This window comes from Neofelis nebulosa, chromosome 1 (assembly GCF_028018385.1).
Source record: "Neofelis nebulosa isolate mNeoNeb1 chromosome 1, mNeoNeb1.pri, whole genome shotgun sequence".
NCBI classification, from domain to species: Eukaryota; Metazoa; Chordata; class Mammalia; order Carnivora; family Felidae; genus Neofelis; species Neofelis nebulosa.
In genome coordinates this window covers 104,018,332-104,040,260 of record NC_080782.1, presented here as the reverse complement: position 1 = coordinate 104,040,260, position 21,929 = coordinate 104,018,332, and the positions used below count along the sequence as shown (strand labels likewise).

At 42.1% G+C, this 21,929-nt stretch overlaps 1 protein-coding gene across 2 annotated transcripts in view; it reads left to right on the top strand.

The window, feature by feature from the left end:
- Nucleotides 1-21,929, top strand: part of OCLN (occludin) — a 56,672-nt gene that overhangs the window by 17,203 nt on the left and 17,540 nt on the right. For both annotated transcript variants that reach the window (XM_058730299.1, XM_058730306.1), the window contains exon 4: nt 790-951. In XM_058730299.1, the coding sequence (XP_058586282.1) occupies nt 790-951 (162 nt within the window). The remainder of the gene's footprint in view (nt 1-789; nt 952-21,929) is intronic.

The window sequence follows — 21,929 nt, the reverse complement described above, 5'->3', positions numbered from 1 at the left end:
AAGTGCACAGAAGACTCCCAACAGAAACCACCTGCCAGACTAAATGAATCATTTTCTCTAATTTATAGCTTGGTTAGATCATGTCTGCATAATTTATGGTAAGGTAGATCCTCTATAGACTGGAAGTTACATTCAGTATAAAAAGATTTGCCAAGCATGTGTTATGAACAAGATTATAAACATGATTGGGTATTTAAAGCTACTTCTGAGAGGGGCGCCTGGGTGACTCTGTCAGTTAAGCTGCCGACTTCGTCTCAGGTCATGATCTCACAGCTCCTGAGTTCGAGGCCCGTGTCAGGCTCTGTGCCGACAGCTCAGAGCCTGGAGTGTGCTTCGGATTCTGTGTGTCTCCCTCTCTCTCTGCCCCTCTCCTGCTCACACTCTTGTCTGTCTCTCTCTCAAAATAAATAAACATTAAAAAAAAAAAATTTAAAGCCCTTTAGAAATATACCAGTGATTGAGTTAATTTACTGGCCATTTTCATCTGTTGGTAAAGAGGCCACTTAGTGCTCAAGCTTTGGAACTAGATTTCTATAATTTAAAATGGAGTGATGAGAGTACCTAACTTTAAGCCTGTTCTGAGTATTGAATCAAGTCGCATATGTATTGCTAGCCTCCGCCCAACTGACATGGGCTACATTTTATATTTCTAAAATGTAACTATTTGTATCAGTTTTATATCACACCACAGATAGATAAGTGTAGGGCCTTAGGTATTTTTGGATAGTGCATTAGGATAAAGTAAACAATTGAAATCTAACTGTGTCCATATCTTTAATCTCTTTTTAGGCAATTGCCATTGTCCTGGGATTCATGGTTATTGTGGCTTTTGCTTTAATAATTTTCTTTGCTGTGAAAACTCGAAGTAAGATGGACCGGTATGACAAGTCGAATATTTTGTGGGACAAGGAACATATTTATGATGAGCAACCCCCCAATGTCGAAGAATGGGTAAGTGTTGTTAAAAAAAAAAAAAAAAAAAAGGAGCATATGTCTGGTATTTTATTAACCCCCCAGGTTTCTGTCTCTAAATTTGACTTTGAGTGCTTTGTGAAACTCTGTTCTTAGAATTATTGTCTGTATATGTTGCAAAAGTTGTGCTCTCATGTTTTGCTCAGACCTCTGAGAAGGTGGTATGATAACTGGAAATTGTTTCACTACAAGGTGAAAATCAGATTTCCGTTTTAAAGAAGTGTACCTAGGCCCTGAAACCAAATGGCTTCTAAAGAATTGTGCAGAAAGGACTTGGCTTTTGCAAAACAAAACACCTCTCCCCTCCCCTTCTATTTTCCTTCTTGTCATTTTGGAGGGAAACACTTGGGTGGGATGCTTGCTGTCTCTTGGCTCAGGATTGGCAGTGGTGTTTTGGAGTAGTAGCAAGTGGCATATGTTTAAACTTCTTCCATGGATAACAGCCTAGCAAATTACAGTGACTGATTCTGCATGGATACTTACCTAAGAGATCCTTCCGTGAAGCAGAGAGAGACTGGAGCGATTCCCTTTTTGTGTATACTGTACTGTTATTCGTACGAGTATGTGTTAATATCTCGGAAATAGGTGTTGCTGATACCTGACCTGTCTTTAGAGATGTCTGCAGTGAGACTTTATTTCTCAGAAGTCCTGTTAGGATGCAGTTGGGAGCATCCTCAGAAACCCCCATCATAGGTTTCCTGGAGCAGATTGAAGTTTTGCCGTGAAGGTGAGGTGTGAATCCTGGACACGGGTTCCAGGGTAGATGTGTTCTGGATAGGGGGAGTGGAGTAAAGAGGGCTCAGGTTGGGTTCTGCTGGTCAGGGGAGGGATAAAGACATGGCTCATCTCGAAGGCCTCTTTAGCTCTGGCGTTCTGTGTTGTCTGATTTGAAGAAATGTAGATGAGATTTTCTTCTGGTTAGTTAAGGAGCCACAACGAAACTCTTTTGAAAATCAGCGGGTGTGGTAGGGTTCCTGTGTTCCTGAACTCTCCTTGAAGCCTGCTTGTTCTCTTTTTCCTCCTCCTTCCCTCCCACCCCCAAAAAGTGTGCAGGTGTTAAGGACTGTTTTCTTTCGACCTTCAGCTCCAGGCAAGGCCACCTGTAGATGGAATAGGACTGTCTATTGTGAACTGTGAAGTAAATGTTTCGCTGGGAGTTTCTGGGAGTTTCTGGGCGTGTCAGTTTTCACTGGCTGTTGGATTTGTTTATTTAAGGTTTCGAGAGCCTAACAGGAAAAAAAAAAAAACAAAAAAAAAACTGACTTAAGAGAGGCCAGTGCTGGTAATAGTAGAGTTCCAGTGAACTTTGGCTTCTCATCTGATCTTACTGTCAGGAGGTTTTAATCAGTTCTGGGTGCTTTTGATAATTGGGCAAAAGATAGCCTTAACAGTTTATGGAGGTGATAATGATGGTGAAGCAGAAAGCACTTTATTTTTTAGATTTTTATTAAAAAATTTTAATCTAATTTTTTATTTTTTATTTTTATAAAGATTTTATTTTTTATTTTTTTTAATGTTTTAAGAAGTTTGTTTATTTTGAGAGAGAGAGAGAGAGCACCTGTGGGCAAGTGGGAGGGGGGCAGAAAGAGAGGGAGAGAGAGAGAGAGAGAGAGAGAGAGAGAGAGAGAGAATCCCAAGCAGGCTCCATGTGGAGGCCACCTGGAGCCCGATTCGGGGCTTGAACTCACCATCCATGAGATCATGACCTGAGCCCAAATCAAGAGTTGGGTGCTTAACTGACTGAGCCACCCAGGTGCCCCAAGATTTTATTTTTTTTTTTTTTAACATTTTTTTTTTTTTTTTTTTTAATTTATTTTTGGGACAGAGAGAGACAGAGCATGAACGGGGGAGGGGCAGAGAGAGAGGGAGACACAGAATCGGAAACAGGCTCCAGGCTCCGAGCCATCAGCCCAGAGCCTGACGCGGGGCTCGAACTCACGGACCGCGAGATCGTGACCTAGCTGAAGTCGGACGCTTAACCGACTGCGCCACCCAGGCGCCCCCAAGATTTTATTTTTTTTTTTAAATTTTTTTTTTTTTTTCAACGTTTATTTATTTTTGGGACAGAGAGAGACAGAGCATGAACGGGGGAGGGACAGAGAGAGAGGGAGACACAGAATCGGAAACAGGCTCCAGGCTCTGAGCCATCAGCCCAGAGCCTGACGCGGGGCTCGAACTCACGGACCGTGAGATCGTGACCTGGCTGAAGCCGGACGCTTAACCGACTGCGCCACCCAGGCGCCCCAAGATTTTATTTTTAAGTAATCTCTACACCCATTGTGGGGCTCGAACCACCATCTGGAGATCAAAAGTCAAATGGTCCACTGACTGTGCCAGTCAGGTGCCCCAGCACTTTACTTTTAAAAAATCATTATTTGGGGTATATGTATTTATTTTTTATTTAAAAAAATTTTTTTTAATGTGTATTTATTTTTGAGAGAGACATAGCATGAGTGGGAGAGGGGCAGAGAGAGAGGGAGAGACAGAATCCGAAGCGGACTCCAGGCTCTGAGCTGTCAGCACAGAGCCCGGTGTGGGCTCGAATTTATAAACTGTGAGATCATGACCTGAGCCGAATTCGGACGCTCGCCCGACTGAGCCACCTAGGTGCCCCAAGGGTCTATGTAGTTTTAATATAAAAATAATCTCTGCTTAAAATAATGGTAAAAAACTCTAGCATTGATTATTTGTACTAAGGATTAAAATTTGAATTCTCGTTGTAGAGAACTAAGACCAGATACTCCCCATATAGCTACTAATGTTTTTTGTTTTGTTTTGTTTCTTTTTGGTGGGGGAGAGGGGAAGAAAAACTTACCAGAGGAACAATTAATTAGCTACTGAATATTAGTTTACTCCTTCCCTATATGTTAGGGTAGGTTTATTCCCTACCCTAACATATTCATTATTCATTATTTTATTAGATCTTACTGCCTTTCCTGGATTTTAAAATCTGTAGTATCGGAACCTTTGAGCAAAGTTGCCTCAAAAGTTGAGCCTTAAGAGTTGTAAGCAGGTTTCAGCTCTTAAGTATTATGTGTGGGGAAAATGTGCAACTCGCTAATTTCCTGTCTCTGAATCTCCAGTACAATGGTTTCTCTGCCTTCCTAGGGAATTTTCGAGTTGTTTTTTTTCCCTTCCCCTTCTGGATATCTTGTACTTTGTAAAATAAGCAGGCCATCTTTGCACATTGTTTTGGGTGTTAATCTGGTCCTTTGTAGTCAGTCAGTCACTTCAGTTTGTACCAACGTTGTAGATTAAATATTTGAAGGTTCTTTTAATTAAATTTGCAGGTGTTTATTTTTTTCTGTTATGTCCTCAAATTCCAGATGTAGTTGGTACTTTTTCTGAATTAAAGTGTGTGTGTGTATATAGTGTGTATATATATATGTGTGTGTTTGTGTGTGTGTTTGTGTGTGTGTGTGTGTATGTATTTTTAAAATTTATTTTATCTGATTGGTAACTAGAGATTTTGAAGTACAGTGAGCTATAAAGAAAATTCTTCCACCCTTAGTTACAGTTCTCGTGTATTTTCTGTCATATCCCCAGCCTCTCCTGCACCTTCTTAATCTGAATCCGAAGAAGTAGGACTATGTTCCCCATCAGTGTAAAATCCTATTTTTTTAATAGAATTTTTTTAAAAGTTTAGTTATTTTGAGATAGAGCCTAAGCACGAGCAGGAGAGGGAGAGAGAATCCCAAGCAGGTTCCTCACTATCAGAGCAGAGCCCAACACAGGGCTCAAACCTACAAACTGTGAAGTCATGACCTGAGCCTAACTCAGGGGTCGGATGCTTAATTGGCCGAGCCATCCAGGTACACTATGTAAAATCTTATATTTTTTTAATGTTTATTTTTTTATTTTATTTATTTTTTAAAATATTTATTTATTTGAGAGAGAGAGAGAGAGAGAGAGAGAGAGAGAGAGAGCACAAGCACGGAAGGGGCACAGAATCTGAAGCAGGCTGTAGGCTGCTCAGCTGAGCTGTCAGCACAGAGCCTGACATGGGGCTTATACCCAGGATCCGCGAGTTCATGCCCTGAGCCACAGTCGGACGTTTAACTGACTGAGGCACCCAGGCGCCCCTAAAGCATTTATTTATTTTTGAGAGAGAGCAGAAGCAGAGGAGCGGGAGAGAAGAGGACAGAGGATCCAAAGTATGCTCTGCACTGACAGCCGAGAGCCCGATGCGGAGCTTGAACTCATGAACCTCGAAATCATGACCTGAGCCAAAGTCAGATGCTTAACTGACTGAGCCGCCCAAGCACCCTAAAATCCTGTTTTTTGATTTAACATTATATTGTAGGCTTTTTATGACATCATTAAATATTCCTCAAAAACATTTTTGATACTCTTAATTTTATTGAAGTACAACGTATATCTTGCACAGAGTAAAGTACAGCAGGTACACTAATTGCGTGGCTTATGATCATGAGATCATGGTCGTGATCAAAGAGATAAAGACATAGTTCATTCCAGTGTCCATGGTTTCCTCATGCCTCTTCTCAGTATCCTCTAGAGGGTGGTGACCTCTGTCATTTCTGTCACATCAATTGGTTTTGCCGTTCTTAAATTTCATATAAATGAAATTATGTACTGTGTACTTTTGTGCTCACTGAACATATTGTCTGTGAGATTCATTTAAAAATTTTTTTAATGTTTATTTTTGAGAGAGAGAGAGAGAGAGAGTGTGAGTGGAGAGAGGGGCAGAGAGAGAGGGAGACACAGAATCCAAAGCAGGCTCCAGGCTCTGAGCTGTCAGCACAGAGCCTGATGTGGGGCTCAAACTCATGGACCATGAGATCATGACTTGAGCTGAAGTCGGACACTTAACTGACTGAGCTGCCCAGGCGCCCGAGATGCATTTATATTGTTGCATCTATCAGTATGATACTGTTTTAATTCTTGTATTTTTTGGCAAAATAGAAACTTTCCTAAGTATCCCCTTTAAAAAGATCCCTTGGTCAGAATTACAGTGAAAAAAAAAGGTTTTCCCAAAGAGGTGAAAGACATCACTGATGATAAAAATTGAAGATGACACAAAGAAAGGGAAAGACATTCCATGCTAATGGATTGGAAGAATTAATATTGTTAAAATGTCTATACTGCCCAATGCAATCTACACATTTAATGCAATCCCTATCAAAATAACACCAGCATTTTGCACAGAATTACAACAAACAATCCTAAAATGTGTATGGAACCACAGAAGACCCCAAATAGCCAAAGCAATCTTGAAAAAGAAAAGACTGTATACAAATCACAATTCCAGACTTCACATTGTATTACAAAACTGTAGTAATCAAAACAGCATGGTACTGGCACAAAAATAGACACATAGATCAACAGAACAGGATAGACAGCCCAGAAATAAACCGTGATTATATGGTCAATTTATCTTCAACAAAGGAGGAAAGAATATGCAATATGAAAAAGATAGTCTCTTCAACAAATGGTGTTGGGAAAACTGGACAGCTACGAGCAAAAGAATGAAACTGGTCCACTTTCTTACATCATACACACAAATAAACTTGAAATGGATTAAAGACCTAAATGTGAGACCTGAAACCATAAAAATCCTGGAAGAGAGCACAGGAATCAATGTCTCTGACATTGGCCATAGGAACATTTTTCTAGATATATCTCCTGAGGCAAGGGAGACAAAAGCAAAAATAAGTTATTGGGACTACATAAAAATAAAATTCTTCTGCACAGGAAAAGAAACAATTAACAAAACTAAAAGGCAACCTATGAAATGGGGTAAGATTTATGTAAATGACAAATCCAATAAAGGGTTAGTATCCAAAATATATAAAGAACTTCTAAGACTCAACATCCAAAAAACAAATAATCCAATTTAAAAATGGGCAGAAGACATCAACAGACATTTCTCCAAAGAAGACATACAGGTGGCTAACAGACCCCTGAAAGGATGCTCAGCATCACTCATCATCAGGGAAAAAGAAATCAAAACTACCATGAGCCATCACCTCACACCCGTCAGAATGGCTAACATCAACAACACAAACAACGGATGATGGTGAGGATGTGGAGAAAAAGGAACCCTTGTGCAGTGTTGGTGGGAATGCAAACTGGTGCAGCCACTGAGGAAAACAGTATGGAAGTTCCTCAAAAAGTTAAAAACAGAACTACCCTAGGATCTAGCAATTGCACTCCTGGGTGTTTGCCTACCTAAAGGATAAGAAAACACTAATTCTAAAGGGATACATGCACACCTATGTTAATAGCAGCGTTATTTCCAATAGCCAAAATACAGAAGCAGCCCAAGTGTCTATTGATGAATGAATAAGGACAATGTGGTGTATATATATATATATATACACAATGGAATGTTGTTCAACTATAAAAAAAGGATGAAATCTTGCCATTTGCAATGACATGGGTGGAGCTAGAGAGTATAATGCTAAGTGAAGTTATTCAGCCAGAGAAAGACAAGTGCCATATGATTTCATGTGGAATTTAAGAAATAAAACATGAGCAAAGGGAAAATAAAGAGAGAGGCAAGGCAAGAAACAGACTCTTAACTATAGAGAACAAACTGAAGGTTACCAGAGGGGAGGGTGGTAGGGGGATGTGTTAAGTAAGTGATGGGGATTAAGGAGGGCACTTGTGATGTGCACCGGGTGTGTATGGAAGTGTTGGATCACTATATTGTACACCTGAAACTAATAGAATACTATATGTTAACTAACTAGAATTAAAATAATAACTTAAAAAATAATAAATAAAAATTTAAAAACAGGTTTTTGGGGAAATGTCTCCTTGCCATCCTTGTGTGCCCATTTTCTCTTTTTTTTAGGTATCTCCCCTCACCCTTCCCACTCTTCTAGGTACTCCTCTTAGTTTTTTATCATGCGTTTCATGGTTTTACTTTGCAAAAATAAAACCAAAGAAAAACAGACTCCCTGCTTATTTACGCAAAAGTTAGTGTAGTGATCACACCATTCTGCTCGTACCTTGCCCTTTTTGCTTTACAGTGTATCCTGATGAACTTCCTTCCCAGTTTTTAAGGAGCCTCATCCTGGTATGGATGTACCATGATTTTATGTCACCAAAGTCATTGATGGTTACATTTGCTATTTAGTATTACAAACAATGATATGATTTAAAATCTTTGTTTATATAACAGAATCCGAAGCAGGATCCAGGCTCCTGGCTGTAAGTACAGAGCCTGACACGGGGCTCCATCTCATGAACAATGAGATCATGACCTGAGCCAAAGTCATATGCTTAACTGACTGAGTCACCCAGGTGGCCCAAGCCTACTTAATTTAAAAAAAAAAGGGGGGGGGGAAGTTCCCACCCCTCTCCCTCTGTTTCCCATTGGGGCAGTGACATTTAACAGACAGATTTATATCCTTTTTTATTGTTACTGATGTCATACATTCTAAGACACTCCTTTGTTCCCTCCAATGTAATTTTTTTGAGATTAGGGACTTCTTACTGTTGTAGTGTGGATGCTTCTCCTCCCCCAAGTCCTCGTCTTAGACTCCCTCCATGTGTACGGTCGCAGACACAAAACCAGTACAGTATAGTAGAGTGGGTGTGAAGTGTGGAGCCAAATTGCCTGGGTCCCAGTCCAGCCCTGCCAGTTGATTTTGTGAGGCCTGGCAGGGTCTTCCGTGTCTGTGCTTGAGCTTTCCCATCTCTAAAATGGGGATGGTAATTGCATCCACCTCATGGGTTTGTTACAGTGAATTAACTTTGTAAAATCCTTAAAATAACTAAGTCTGTCGGTACAGAACCCATGTACCTCATTGCTTTTAGCAGCTGTAGGGTATTACACCGTATGAGGATACCATGATTCATCCCCCCTGTTGATGGACATTTTGATTGCTTTCGGTTGTTTGCTCTTGGAGATAACGGTGCAGTGAACATTCTTAAACGTGTCTTCATGTGCCCTTGCTCGTATAAGATAGATTTCTAGAAGTGTTCGTTGAGTGTACAAGTTTTGTATTTTGTTAGGTGCTGCGAAATTGCCTCATTGTGAAAGGCTGTTTAGTTCTGACGGTATGTGATGTGAGAGTGCTCATTTCTTAGCATCTTTGCCCTGCCCTGGACATTACCAGTCTAACGTTTACCAATATCCTAAGTGAAGATTGGGTTGTATTTTAACTTTAATTTTTTTATTTTTTATTTTTTATTTTTGGGACAGAGAGAGACAGAGCATGAACGGGGGAGGGGCAGAGAGAGAGGGAGACACAGAATCGGAAACAGGCTCCAGGCTCCGAGCCATCAGCCCAGAGCCTGACGCGGGGCTCGAACTCACGGACCGTGAGATCGTGACCTGGCTGAAGTCGGACGCTTAACCGACTGCGCCACCCAGGCGCCCCATGGGTTGTATTTTAACTTTAAAAATTCTGTGATCCAGCATGTTTCCTCTGGAGTTTTTCCTATTGATACTTCATCTAAGACCGGGCCGGGGAAGGGCCCTGATGAGGCCTGGGTCGGGTCACCATCTGTACACCAGCCTGCTGTCCTCCAGGGAGGGCCCTCATCACATAATATGGCAGATGGCATTTCCCACAGTTACTGTGTGGCATAGGGAGATGGTTTCTAGAGAAACAGGGCTCTGGAAACAATACGTACTACATGAATTAATTGTAACTGCCCTCTTATTTTTGATAACATCTGGACATGTAGCCAGGTTCACATTCAGAGTGCCTTTGGAAGAGCTTAGGATGACTTCCTGAGCAGCTTTGAATGTGCCTGCTTCACTCCAGTGCCCCTCTGTGCTCTGTCGGCTCCTCCCAGGAGGGTGTCGTGCTGCTCAGATCCCTTTGGGCCCCTGCTTGAGCTGGGATTCTTACCACAGGGCAGGGGACAGTGTCATGGGGGCGCACTGTTCAGCCATGGTGCCAGAGCCACGGGAAGGACTAATACTCATTAGCCTGTGAAAATGAGTATTTCCTGTTGATCTTTGTGCTCAGATCTCTCTCCCCCCCCCCGCCCCCACACTTTCCGAAGGTCATAAATATAAATACCAAGACATACAGACTCATTTTTCTTTAAGTAAATACTCATAAACGGGGCCTGGCCTTGGGAAAGCATACGCCAGTGGTAATTATTAAAGCGTTGATTGTAAGAGGTGTGCACCTGAGGTTAGTTTTCATTGATACCTACAGCGTTCCGGTGCAATAGTAACAAAGTTAAGAACCTCAGTTTCAGGCGCTCCTGGGAATGACTTTTGATTTGGCTTTGGTAAAGTGAAACAATTTGAGGGAGGTCTGGGACCTTAGGATGAGGTCCTCCAGTCTGCCTCAGTGACCTTACCTGCAGGCAGCTGTGGGTCTGCCGGGCGGACACGCTAATTAGATGGCAGCCAGGGTGGTGACTTAGTGGGTCAGGAATAGGCCGCTGTTGTTTAGACGACTTTCTCAGGGCTCTCGCCGGTGTAGTACCTCAACTGACTCGGGTTTGAGCTTCACATTTTAATTTTGGCAACAAAGCTATAAAAAAAAAAAAAAAATCACAGCAAAAGAAAGAAAGGAACCAGCATTTCCTAAGTAATCATTATAGGCTAGCCACTTTACACATGATTATTATCCTAACTGCAATCCTGACGGTGTGGGCGCTCTTCTTGCAGAAGGAGAGACTGAGGTTTGCAGAGGGCTCCAGCAGTTTGACTCAAACCTGACATCATAATCAGCAGGACAAGGATTGTATTTGCCTTATAACTTGTGTTTTGGGGTCTGTTGTTTTTCCTCTGAAAACCTCTGAGCTTTAGTTTTCTTTGCCAGCAGAACTGGGGAAGATACCACTTAGATAGTCAAACTGACAGATTAAAATGAGGTGTATATGTGTAAGGTGCTTATCTGCTACAAACCAGCTTAGCCATTCTCAGCTAGTATTTCCTGCACGGCTCCTGATTTGCACCCTTTTTCTTGTCACGTCACTTGATCTGTTTCAGAAGCAAGAATAGAGTAAGTTTGGAGAGAACATGCCATTGACTCATTTCTCCATTGTTATCAAGTAGTAAATGAAGTCTGTTAAACAAGATCCTGTTTTTAAGTAGGAAATACTTAAGTCTAAAGGCTAATAACTTTGTTATCTGGGTAGTTTTATTTCTAGAAATTTTTAAGGTTTTTGACATGGTGATGCAACATCAATGTAGCATTGTTTTCAGCATTTCATCTGTCAGGATAGAGAGGATGATCTGGCAGGGTGTAGAGAAAGGGGGCAGGATCCCGATGTTCATCTTGGCCCCTGTCCTTTATGGTCAGCATTGGGTGGCTTTTGGTTTCCTTAGACTCTGATGAAGGAAATAATTGTGCTCTGAGGTGGTTTTATCTGTTCATTTAATGGGTTCTTCATATGTAAATGAAAATAAAGTTTTCATCTGCAGACAAGCTGATGCGGTCATGATTAAAGGGCTTAGGTCAGGACCAGCACATAGTTTATTAACACACAGTAAATTTTAGCTGGAGTGAAATTGTCAGTGTTTGTACTGAGAGCTGGAATAAGGAAGCTTGGGTAAGAGTACCCAAAATATAAATACTTTTAATGTTGGTTCACTTTAACTTAATCTTCTCCTTATTTGTAAGCTTGCCACAAATAAAATAACAACGGCTTTCCTACAGGTCGCAGGCGGGCTCTGCTTGTTATGTCCCTGCACACGGAGTGGGGAGGCAGGTGGGTGTGGGGCAGGTGGCTGGGACTAGCTGGTGGTGGTAATCAGCATTAGACATCTAAAGAAACTTGAACACCTTTTTAATTTTCAACCAGTGCCAGCATTCTTTAATGTACCAGTAGTCCTATGGGCTGCCGACTATCAGGACATTAGGTTCTCACTGCGGGAAGGATGGTGCTGTAACCTGTGGCCTTACAGGGGACAAAATGGAACAAAAGTGGAAGTGGCCTATCCATCTACTGACCTAGCACTCAACAGCGTGGAGTACAGAAAGCCCTGTCTGTCCCAGCACCACCGTCAATGGAAACGGGTTGGCAGATGGGCCAAGGCATCCTGGAGAGCCGGTTTAGAGAGTTGTAATGAATGTCGAGGTAGGTGGTAGAGTGTGTGCTCTCGCCATTGGGTGTGTCTGTGGCTGTCTGAAAGCAGAGATTCCTAGGTTTCCAGCCCTACTGTTAATGCTAAGTTAGCAGTAGGTATTGTCCATGGCTGGAGGAAAGTTGTGTCCTCCCTCAGCTGTTCTTAGCAAGCATCAGCATCACCTGCAGGGCTGGTGAAAACAGCCTGTTGGACCCCCCCGCCCCCCGCCGTGGTTTCTCATTTTCAGGACTGGGGCATGAGAATTGGTGATTCTAACAAGTTCTCGGGCCAAGTTGATGTTACTGGTCTGGGGACCACACTTTGAGAACCAAAGCTGCAGCCGGAACACTGCAAGCCCAGAGAGCTGTTGAGTTAAGGTGAGGCCTTTTCCAACCCATGGCATACTTAGAAAATGGTATTGTCGTACAGAGCAATAGAGTAAACTGAAAGGGGATTTGGATCCCCAGACGTGGACTGACCACAGGCTCTGAGGACCAAGGCGTTCTGTGCCTTGTGGCACACCTGTTGCCGTGTACCGGCACAAGCTACGTGCCTATTAAAATACAGTCTGCGCCAGGATTTCTGTTACTAGAACAAGAGGGCCTAGAAGGAGATCACAGACTGAGTGTAAAGTTTCTCCACTGCACCCCCTGCCGAAGCTCGAACAACTCCTTGACTCTGAGGGAGCTGCAGAATTCATCTTGGCTGGTATATGTTAATATTTCCCTGTGGGCAGTGTGCATTTGGGTAGGGGACCTTGTGCTTGCTAAATCCTCAGTGCCGTGTGATTAACATACGTTAATCAGACTGTGCTCGAGCCTCGTCCATCCGTGATCTCTTCATTTGTGGGATTTGTACATCTGGGAGCATCGCCTTCAGGCAACCAAGAGTGGAAAAACCTTTGAGGGTACTTTCCCGAGGCAATTTTGAGGTTCCTGTGGAGGGAGCATCTGTGAGTATAAAGTAACAGCAAACAGGAAAAACGAGTTGGACCACTTACTGTTCTGAGAACTTGTAGTGCAAGGGAAGGGGGACCTCAGGTTGTAAAGACTGGCGATGGTACTTTGAGATTACAGTGCTCTTCTCTCTGATGTCTGATGTGTTTCTCCACTTTTAATTACCAAGCAGGAAAAGCCTTTCTGTTTCCCTTTTTGAGGGTGGTGTTCCTACGCTCTGTTCTAAACAAAGGCACCTGGTGATAAAGCACGTATTCATTTTAGGTTGTATTTTGTGTTTCTTGTGGGGTTTTTTTTGTTTTTTTATTTTTTTGGGTTTTTTTGAGAGAGACAGAGCAAGCAGGGGGAGGGGGACAGAGAGAGAGGGAGAGAGAAACAATCCCAAGTAGCCTCCACACTATCAGCACAGGGCCTGATGTGGGGCTCAAACCCATGAACTGTGGGATCATGACCTGAGCTGAAACCAGGAGTTGGATGCTTAACCGACTGAGCTACCCAGGTAGCTACCCAGGTGCCCCAGCATGTATTCTTTTTAATTTTCAAGTCCGTTTAATCCATAGTAATTTTGTGTCGAAAGCTGCTCTAACAGTCTTAGTCTAATTGGTGAGTAAAACTTCAAATGGATTCACATCATATCCCATTAGGGTGTGGTGAGGAGTTAAGGCATTGAGAAGAATGGTTCCTTTTGTTACAGGGAATAGTCAGTACCTCGAGAACATGAGTGTGTTATGCCAGAAAGAGCTGGTTTTGGAGTCAGGTGGACGAGAGTTCCAATCCTGTCTCTACCATGTGACCGTGAGCAAATTAATTTAACCTTAGAGTCTCACCAGGAGATAACCCTATCTCACCAGGTGGTGGTGAGTAATAAACAATGTCAGGTTTCGTAGGCACATGATCGATACTTAAATGCAGAACTTTCCCTTTTGTTCTTAGAGGTAGGTGACTTTTGTCACATTGCTACCACCAGCTGGATGCAGGTCTAGCCTGATATTTTCTTGTGTTATGTGATCAAGGAATGAAGACAGGACGAAGAGAAAAGTGGGAGATGGCTGTCATTGCTCCTTTGTACTGAGCAATGTTGTACTAATTCCAAATGACATTAATTTGCATGGAGAGAAGTGTTTCCCTAAACTTACTTTTGAGAGAAGAAGGTTTTCTTTCTTTAAAAAAATATTATTTTGGGGGCACCTGGGTGGCTCAGTCAGTTAAGAGTCTAACTTCGGCTCAGGTCATGATCTCACAGCTCGTGGGTTCGAGCCCCATGTCGGGCTCTGTGCCTACAGCCCAGAGCCTGGAGCCTGTTTCAGATTCTATCTCTGTCTCTCTCTGCCCCTCCCCAGCTTGTGTGCTGTTTGTCTCTCTCCACCCCCCCCCCCCAATATAAATAAACATTAAAATAAATAAATAAAATTGTTTTTAATGTTTTATTTATTTTTGAGAGAGACAGAGTGTGAATGGGGGAGGGGCAGAGAGGGAGAGAGATAGAATCAGAAGCAGGCTCCAGGCTCTGAGCTGTCAGCACAGAGCCCGACCTGGGCCTCGAAACCATGAACATCGAGATCATGACCTGAGCTGAAGTCGGGTGCTCGAACGACTGAGCCACCCAGCTGTCCCTAGAAAGTTTTCTTTCAGAGTGACCTAAAAGTTTTTTGACCTTTTTATGCCATCTTTGACTTTAAGGATTCGGGGTCAGGAGGCTGCTCAGGAGTCCGAATAGGCACAAATGAGGGTGGAGATGGCTTTGTGAGGTGAGGAAGTCACAGTGAGGAGGACAGGTGTTTGGAGCTCAGCTGTTCTGGAGCCTGGCTCTTGGTGTGCCTCTTGACACCCCATGGGGATTTAGGATGTTTTCATGAACTCTCCAAGGAGTGTTAGATGTCATTTGTTACCAAGATTTTTTTTTCACAAGTGTGTGATCAGAACTCTTCTGATAATTACATTTGGAATAAAAATTTGTCCTCGTTATAATGACCTCTTGTGAAGATCTTTTGAAATTATTTGATTTCAGTGTATTTCATTTTGACATTTCACAAGCACTTTAGTTCTTTCTTCATTGGAATATGAATCTCAGTGAATCTGCCCTGTGTATCACGCTAAATTAATTCACTGTATTCTGTAGACATGGTCTCTGTGAGTACTTGTCCTTTTTTGAAGTTAGTCTCAATAGTGAGTCTGAGTCGTTCTTTTGGTTGGTTAGGTGTGCTTTTTCTCCGCAGCCTCTTAGCGTGTCTGTGTTTCTTTCTGGTGTCTTGTTTTTCCCTTTTTTTTAATGTTTATTTTTGAGAGAGAGAATGAGTGGGAGAGGGGCAGCGAGAGAAGGGGATAGAGGATCAGAAGGGGGGTCTGGGCTGATGGCAGAGAGCCCAGTGCGGGGCTCGAACTCAGGAACCGTGAGATCATGACCCAAGCCGAAGTCAGACGCTTCACTGACTGAGCCACCCCAGTTGTTTTTCTCTTTTTGAAAGTCTGGGGTGGGGTGGGGTGCCACTGCCAGCACCTCGTCAAGTAGAACCCAGTTAAGGGAAGCCAGCTAGGCCTCGCTGGGTGGGTTTCTGCTGACTGCAGTGTCCCCCCCCCTTCACTTAGGTCTCCTCCCCACCGGAGGGCCCTGGGGTGGGAGTCTGCTGGATCAGCCCTCCTGCCTGGCCCGAGAGTCCACTGGGCTTCCGAGCCGGATCTCCAGCCTTGATGGACTCTCAAACTTTTCTTTCCCGTCAGTAATTAAAAGACTAATTTTACTTAACGTTTCACTCTGCTTTCTTTTGACCCTAATTTCTTAGAGCTTTTCCTTTTTTTTTTTTTAAATTTTAAAAAATGTTTTATTTTTGAGAGACAAAGAGACAGCATGAGTGGGGGAAGAGCAGAGAGAGAGGGAGACACAGAATCTGAAGCAGGCTCCAGGCTCCGAGCTGTCGGCACAGAGCCCGACGCGGGACTCGAACTCACGAGCTGTGAGATCATGACCTGAGCTGAAGTCGGACACCCAACGGACTGAGCCACCCAGGCCCCCCTTTTCTTTTTTTTTTTTTAATTTTTAAAAAATGTTTTATTTTATTTTTGAGAGACAGAGACAGCATGAGTGGAGGAAGAGCAGAGAGAGAGGGAGACAGAGCTTTTCTTAAGTTATTGGAGGAAAATTGTTCACCGTTTGCTCTATAGCATTAAGCCTCATTTTTCTCTGGTTCTAAAACTTTAAAAATTTACTACAGTCATTAGAATGATTGGTTTTGTTTGCTTGTTTTAAAGAACTTTAGCTAGGGGCGCCTGGGTGGCTCAGTCCATTGAGCATCTTTGGCCCAGGTCATGGTCTCACCATTTGTGAGTTCAAGCCCCACATCCGGCTTGCTGCTGTCAGTGCAGAGCCTGCTTCAGATCTTCTGTCCCTCTCTCTGCCCTTCTTCCCCCACCCCCTTAAAAATAAATAAAACATTAAAAAAAAAAAAAAAAAAAAGCAAGTCACATCATCCAGTTTTGTGGGTGGGCTGGGCAACCTGTCCGTAATACAGTGAAGCTCAGAAATCCATTTGCTCACCCCAGGAACACAGGCTGAAGACTCCTTGTGTAAATCACTATCACCTGGTCAGGCCCTACTGGGGCTTCCCCCCTTCTGTCCTTTGAAAGCAGGAGGTTTATACTCACTTGTCATTGGTAATATGAGGAACGCAGTATTTTAGCTTCTTTGGGAAAAATGAAGTATAAACAGGAAACAAATACCTTACTCCTTGTTTTTACAAATACATTTTACCTCGGCCTCTAGATTCTTAAGCTCCTTTTTAAAGACAAAGACTGCTGCTTATTCATCTTTGGGCCTGGCTGGGGATTTTTTTTTTTTAATCTGCAATGCATCATAAATTTGCATGCCCTTCTTGCAGCGGCCATATTAATAATTAATCTTCCCTCCATTGTTCTAACTTGAATATGTGTTCTGGCAAAACAAGCGCGCTGCCTTGGAATTTTTTTGTGCATGTGTGTAAAAAAAGGTTTAAGAAATGGGAGCCCTGTGCTGGAGGGTGAAGTTGGTCAGGCTAGTCCAGTTCTGCTGACTCTAAGAGATAAAGGTCAGCTCAGAGCAGCTGCATTTGATAAGACGTTCGAATATACACAGTGTAGAAGTACAGCAGTAATAAATAAGGTAACCTTTAGGCAACAACTCTGGGCTCCTGATTTGTGCCAGGTACCGTGCTGGGCTCTGGAAACCCGAAGGGGAAGGTAGGAGGCTGCCCAGGTTGCGATGGTGGATTGTCACAGAGGGTTTCACGTGAGTGGTGTATTTAAGTCCCACATGACCATTTACTAGGTGTAGGTCCTTGGGAAAGTTGTCATAGTTTCCTCATTTCCAAAAAGGGAAAAATAGTACTTACCTGTAAGGCTGAGCCTACTAAACCATCTGTCAGGTCATTGTTTGGCACATTGTAAGCAGGCAGGCAGCGGTGGCTTTAAGAAAGCGCACTGCCCCCTGGAGTTAGAGACCATGGGAACAAGCCATCATACTGTGTGGGGGCAGTTGTTCCGCAGTGCACGAATGCTCTGGTGGGAGGCTTGTGTGCACAGGTGTTCAGGGAGCTAGGAGGACAGGTGGGTGCCTCTCCCAGCAGAGACATGTGTACAAAGCCTCCAGGGAGTAGTGAGCCAAGACTTGAAGCCCAGTTAAGGATTAGCTGGCAAAGAAAGAGGAAGGACATTCCATTCCAGGCTGTAAGAAGTTTACAAGGACACCCAGGCATCTTTTTTTTTTTAAATAAAGTTTTGGTTTCAGCTTTGCCAGAGTCAGTAGAGCTTTGCAGTCTCCGTTCAGGTTGTAAAGGGGGAAAACCTGGAAAAGGGTTAAATGGGTTTTTAAGAAAAGGAGGTCGTTTTAAATTCTGATGAAGTGTCCAGAATAAGAATAGACCTTTGACTTGGCAACGCATGTGCCTGTGAAGCTAGGCTGATGGTGTGAAGTCCTAGGGAATTCAGTGGGAGCCAAGAGTGGTTCCCACCTGTCCCTGTCCCTGCTGTGGTGACATCTAAGCATACTCCCTTACAACCTACGCACTGGTTTCCCCGTTGCAGACAGACTCCACTTTCAGAAGAAAATAATTCCATTCTTATCTTTAAACAATCAAGAATACCTTGTGTTCTGGGGCGCCTGGGTGGCTCATTCGGTTAAGCATCCGCGTCTTGGTTTCTGCTCAGGTCATGATGTCATCGTTTCGTGAGTTTGAGCTCTGCAACAGGCTCTGCACTGACAGCATAGAGCTTGCTTAGGATTCTCTCTCCCCCCTCTCTCTCTATCCCTCTCCACTCACACTGTCTGTCTCCCTCAAAAATAAATAAACTTTAAAAAAGAATACCTCATATACTTAAAGTGGTGTAATAACACATACCTTTCCTTGGTAGGAAAGGAGGAGTTCATGTTTTGATGCTATGCGTAATGGAAAACAAAGCATAAAGTGTGTGTGTTTCAGGGAAATACACTGCATTGATGCTGAACCTAATTGCAAGGATTTATAATAGCAAAATAATCCCATTAAAAGTCTGCTGTCACCTTCAAACACTTACAAAAATTCTTTGTTTAGATCCAATAGCTTTAATTTCAGAATCCAGCATCTTGTGAGTTTTTACAATGCTCATCAAGGTACCGTGCTAAATATGAGACCTTGTCATCCGATTTGATTGTGAAAAGAATGTTGTGAAGTAGGTAGTTTCTCCCCCCACCCTGAGTTTCTTTTTTTCTCAAAGTATAATTAACATACAGTGTTACATTGTACAACATAATGATTCAACAATTTTGCACTTGACTCCATGCTCCTCATGATGTGAAATCACCATTTGTCACCAAGCAAGATTTTTCCAGTCTTATTAACTATACTCTCTATGCTGTGTTTTTCATCTTTGTGACTTATTTTGTAACTGGAAGTTTGTACCCCTTATTCCTCTTGAATGTACTTATCCCCCCAACCACCTCCCATCTAGCAACCGGAAGTTTGTTCTCTGTATTTCAGAGCCTGTTTTTCTGTCTTTTTTCTCTGTTTTGTTTCTTAAATTCCATATATGAGTGAAATGATAAGTTATTTCTCTTTATCTGACTTATTTCACGTAGTGTAATATCAAGTCCATTCATGACGTTGCAAATGGCCAGGTCTCGTTCTTTTTTATGGCAGAGTAATATTATTCCATTGTACATATATGTCACATCTTCTTTACCCGTTCATATGTCAGTGGAGATTTTGGTTGCTTCCGTGTCTTGGCTATTGTAAAAAATGCTGCAGTAAACATAGAGGTGCATGTATCTTTTCAAATTAGTGTTTTTATTTTTGTTGAGCAAATAGCCACTAGTGGACTTACTGGGTCATATGGCCTTTCTGTTTTTAATTCTTTGAGGAACTTTTGACCATCTGTTTGTCTTTTGGGGAAAAATGTTTAACAGGTCCTCGACCCATTTTTTTAAATCAGATTATTTGGTTTTACTTGATGTTGAGTTGTGTAAGTTCTTTATATATTTTGGATATCTCATTTGCAAAAATCTCCAATTCAGTAGGTTGCCTTTTTGTTTTGTTAATCGTTTCCTTTGGTGTCCAAAAGCTTTCTATTTTGGTGTAGTCCCAGTAGTTTATTTTTGCTTTTGTTTGTCTTACCTCAGGAAATATATCTAGAAAAAGGTTTTCGTGGCTGATGCCTAAGAGATGACTGCCTGTGTTTTCTTCTGGGAGTTTTATGGTCTCACAATTGGGTCTTTAGGCCATTTGAGTTTATTTTAGTGTATGTTGTAAGAAAGTGGCCCAGTTTCATTCTTTGGCACGTAGCTGTCCAGTTTTCCCAGTGGCATTTGTTGAAGAGACTGTGTTTTCCCCATTGCATATTTTGGCCTCCTTTGTCGTAGATTAATTGACCATATAAGTTTGGGTTTGTTTCTGGACTCTCTGTTCTGTTCAATTGATCTATGTGTCTGTTTTGGTGCCAGTACTGTACTATTTTGATTACTTCAGCTTTTTAGTATATTTTGTAATCTGGAATTGTGACACCTCCAGCTTTCTTCTTTCTCAAAACTGTTTTGACTATCGGGAATCTTTGTGTTTCCATGCAAATTTTGGTATTATTCTAGTTCTGTGAACAACGCTGTTGATATTTTGATAGGGATTGCTTTACATCTATAGATTGCTTTGAGTAGTATGGACATTTTAACAATATTGGTTCTTCTGATCCATGAGCATGTAACATCTTTCCATTTGTTTGTGTCATCTTTAATTTCTTTCATCAATTTTTTTATGGTTTTTGGAGTACAGGTCTTTCACCTCTTGGGTTAAATTTATTCCTTAGGTATTTTTTATACCTGTTGGTGCAATTGTAAATGGGAATGTTTTCTTAATTTCTCTTTCTGCTACTTTATTATTAGTGCATAGAAATGCAACATGGGTGGCTGGGTAGCTCAGTTTGTTAAGCGTCTGACTCTTGGTTTCAGCTCAGGTCATGATCTCATGGTTTGTGAGTTCAAGCCCCACATTGAGTTCTGCACTGACAGTGTGGAGCCTGCTTGGGATTTTCTCTCTCTCCCTCTGTCTCCACCCCTCCTGCTCACTTGCTTGCTCTGTCTCTCTCTCAAAATAAACTTTTTTTTTTTTTTTTTAAAAAGGAGTGTTTAAAAAAAGAAAAAGAAATGCCACAGATTTCTCTATAATGATTTTGTATCTTGCAACTTTACTGGGTTCATTTATTCTAGTAGTATTTTGGTGGAGTCTTTAGGGTTTTCTATATGTACAATCATGTCACCTTCGAATAGTGAAAGTTTACTTCTTACCAATGTGAATGCCTTTTACTTCTTTTTCTTGTCTGCTGCCGCTACAACTTCCAGTACTATGTTGAATAAAAGTGGTAGTTTCCCTATTTCTTGAAGAAAAGAGACAGACTTTCTAGAACTTGTCGTTGGCAGATCTAGAGTGAGCCCAAGTTAATCTCATGTCATTGTTTTCATTACCAAGCTAAACCAGTAATTTCCTCCTTATTTTTGAAAAGTTGCTCTTTTTCACATTACTAATTTTTGTGGAGTTAACTTTCAATTTTTCCCACACCTTATTTCTATTACTTTGTAACCACTAAGTGACTTACCTGGGTTTCTCAGTTATTATTTGCAGAGTAATATATAACAACTTAAAGATTGGAAATGAAATAGAAAGTGTTGGATCTACCACCTGAACTCCAACGGTCAATATTGGGAATCTAGGGGCATCTAGCTGGCTCAGTCAGATGAGCATGTGACTCTTGATCTCAGGGTTATGAGTTCAAGCCCCATGCTGGATATAGAGATTACTAAAAAAATAATAAATAAATAAACTTTGTAAAAAATGTTGTGACTCTAATTGGCAATGCTTACTGATATTTAAATTTTTCTCTGACAGATCCTTTGGGAAATCTTTCGCGTTAACAGGGCATAACTCAATGTGTGTTACCTTCTAGGACAAATTCACTTACACATCAGAATGGAATAGGTAGTAAAGTAGAGAAGGAAGGCAGTGATCGTGGACTCTACTGTGTAGGCTATTAAGAATAGAGGCATTGAGAATGTATGTTAAAGGAAAATAAATGTCTTATTAAAGAACTGTAGCACCTGGTGCACCTGGGTGGCTCAGTTCATTAAGCATCCGACTTTGGCTGTGGAGCCCTGCATTGGGCTCTGTTCTGACAGCTCAAAGCCTGGAGCCTGCTTTGGATTGTGTGTGCGTATGTGTGTACGTGTGTGTGTGTCTGTGTCTCTCTCTCTCTCAAAAATAAAGATTAAAAAAACAAAACAAAAAAAGAACTATAGCAGAAATCATCACTTTAAGCTTCTTAATTTCTTCTGTGGTTTTAACATTACATATTTAGTGTGGATGGGTTAAGAGATCCAGTGTCTTTTGGGGCGCCTGGCTGGCTCAGTCGGTTAAGCATCCGACTTCGGCTCAGGTCATGATCTTGCAACCTGTGAGTTCGCGCCCCGCGTCGGGCTCTGTGCTGACAGCTCAGAGCCTGGAGCCCGT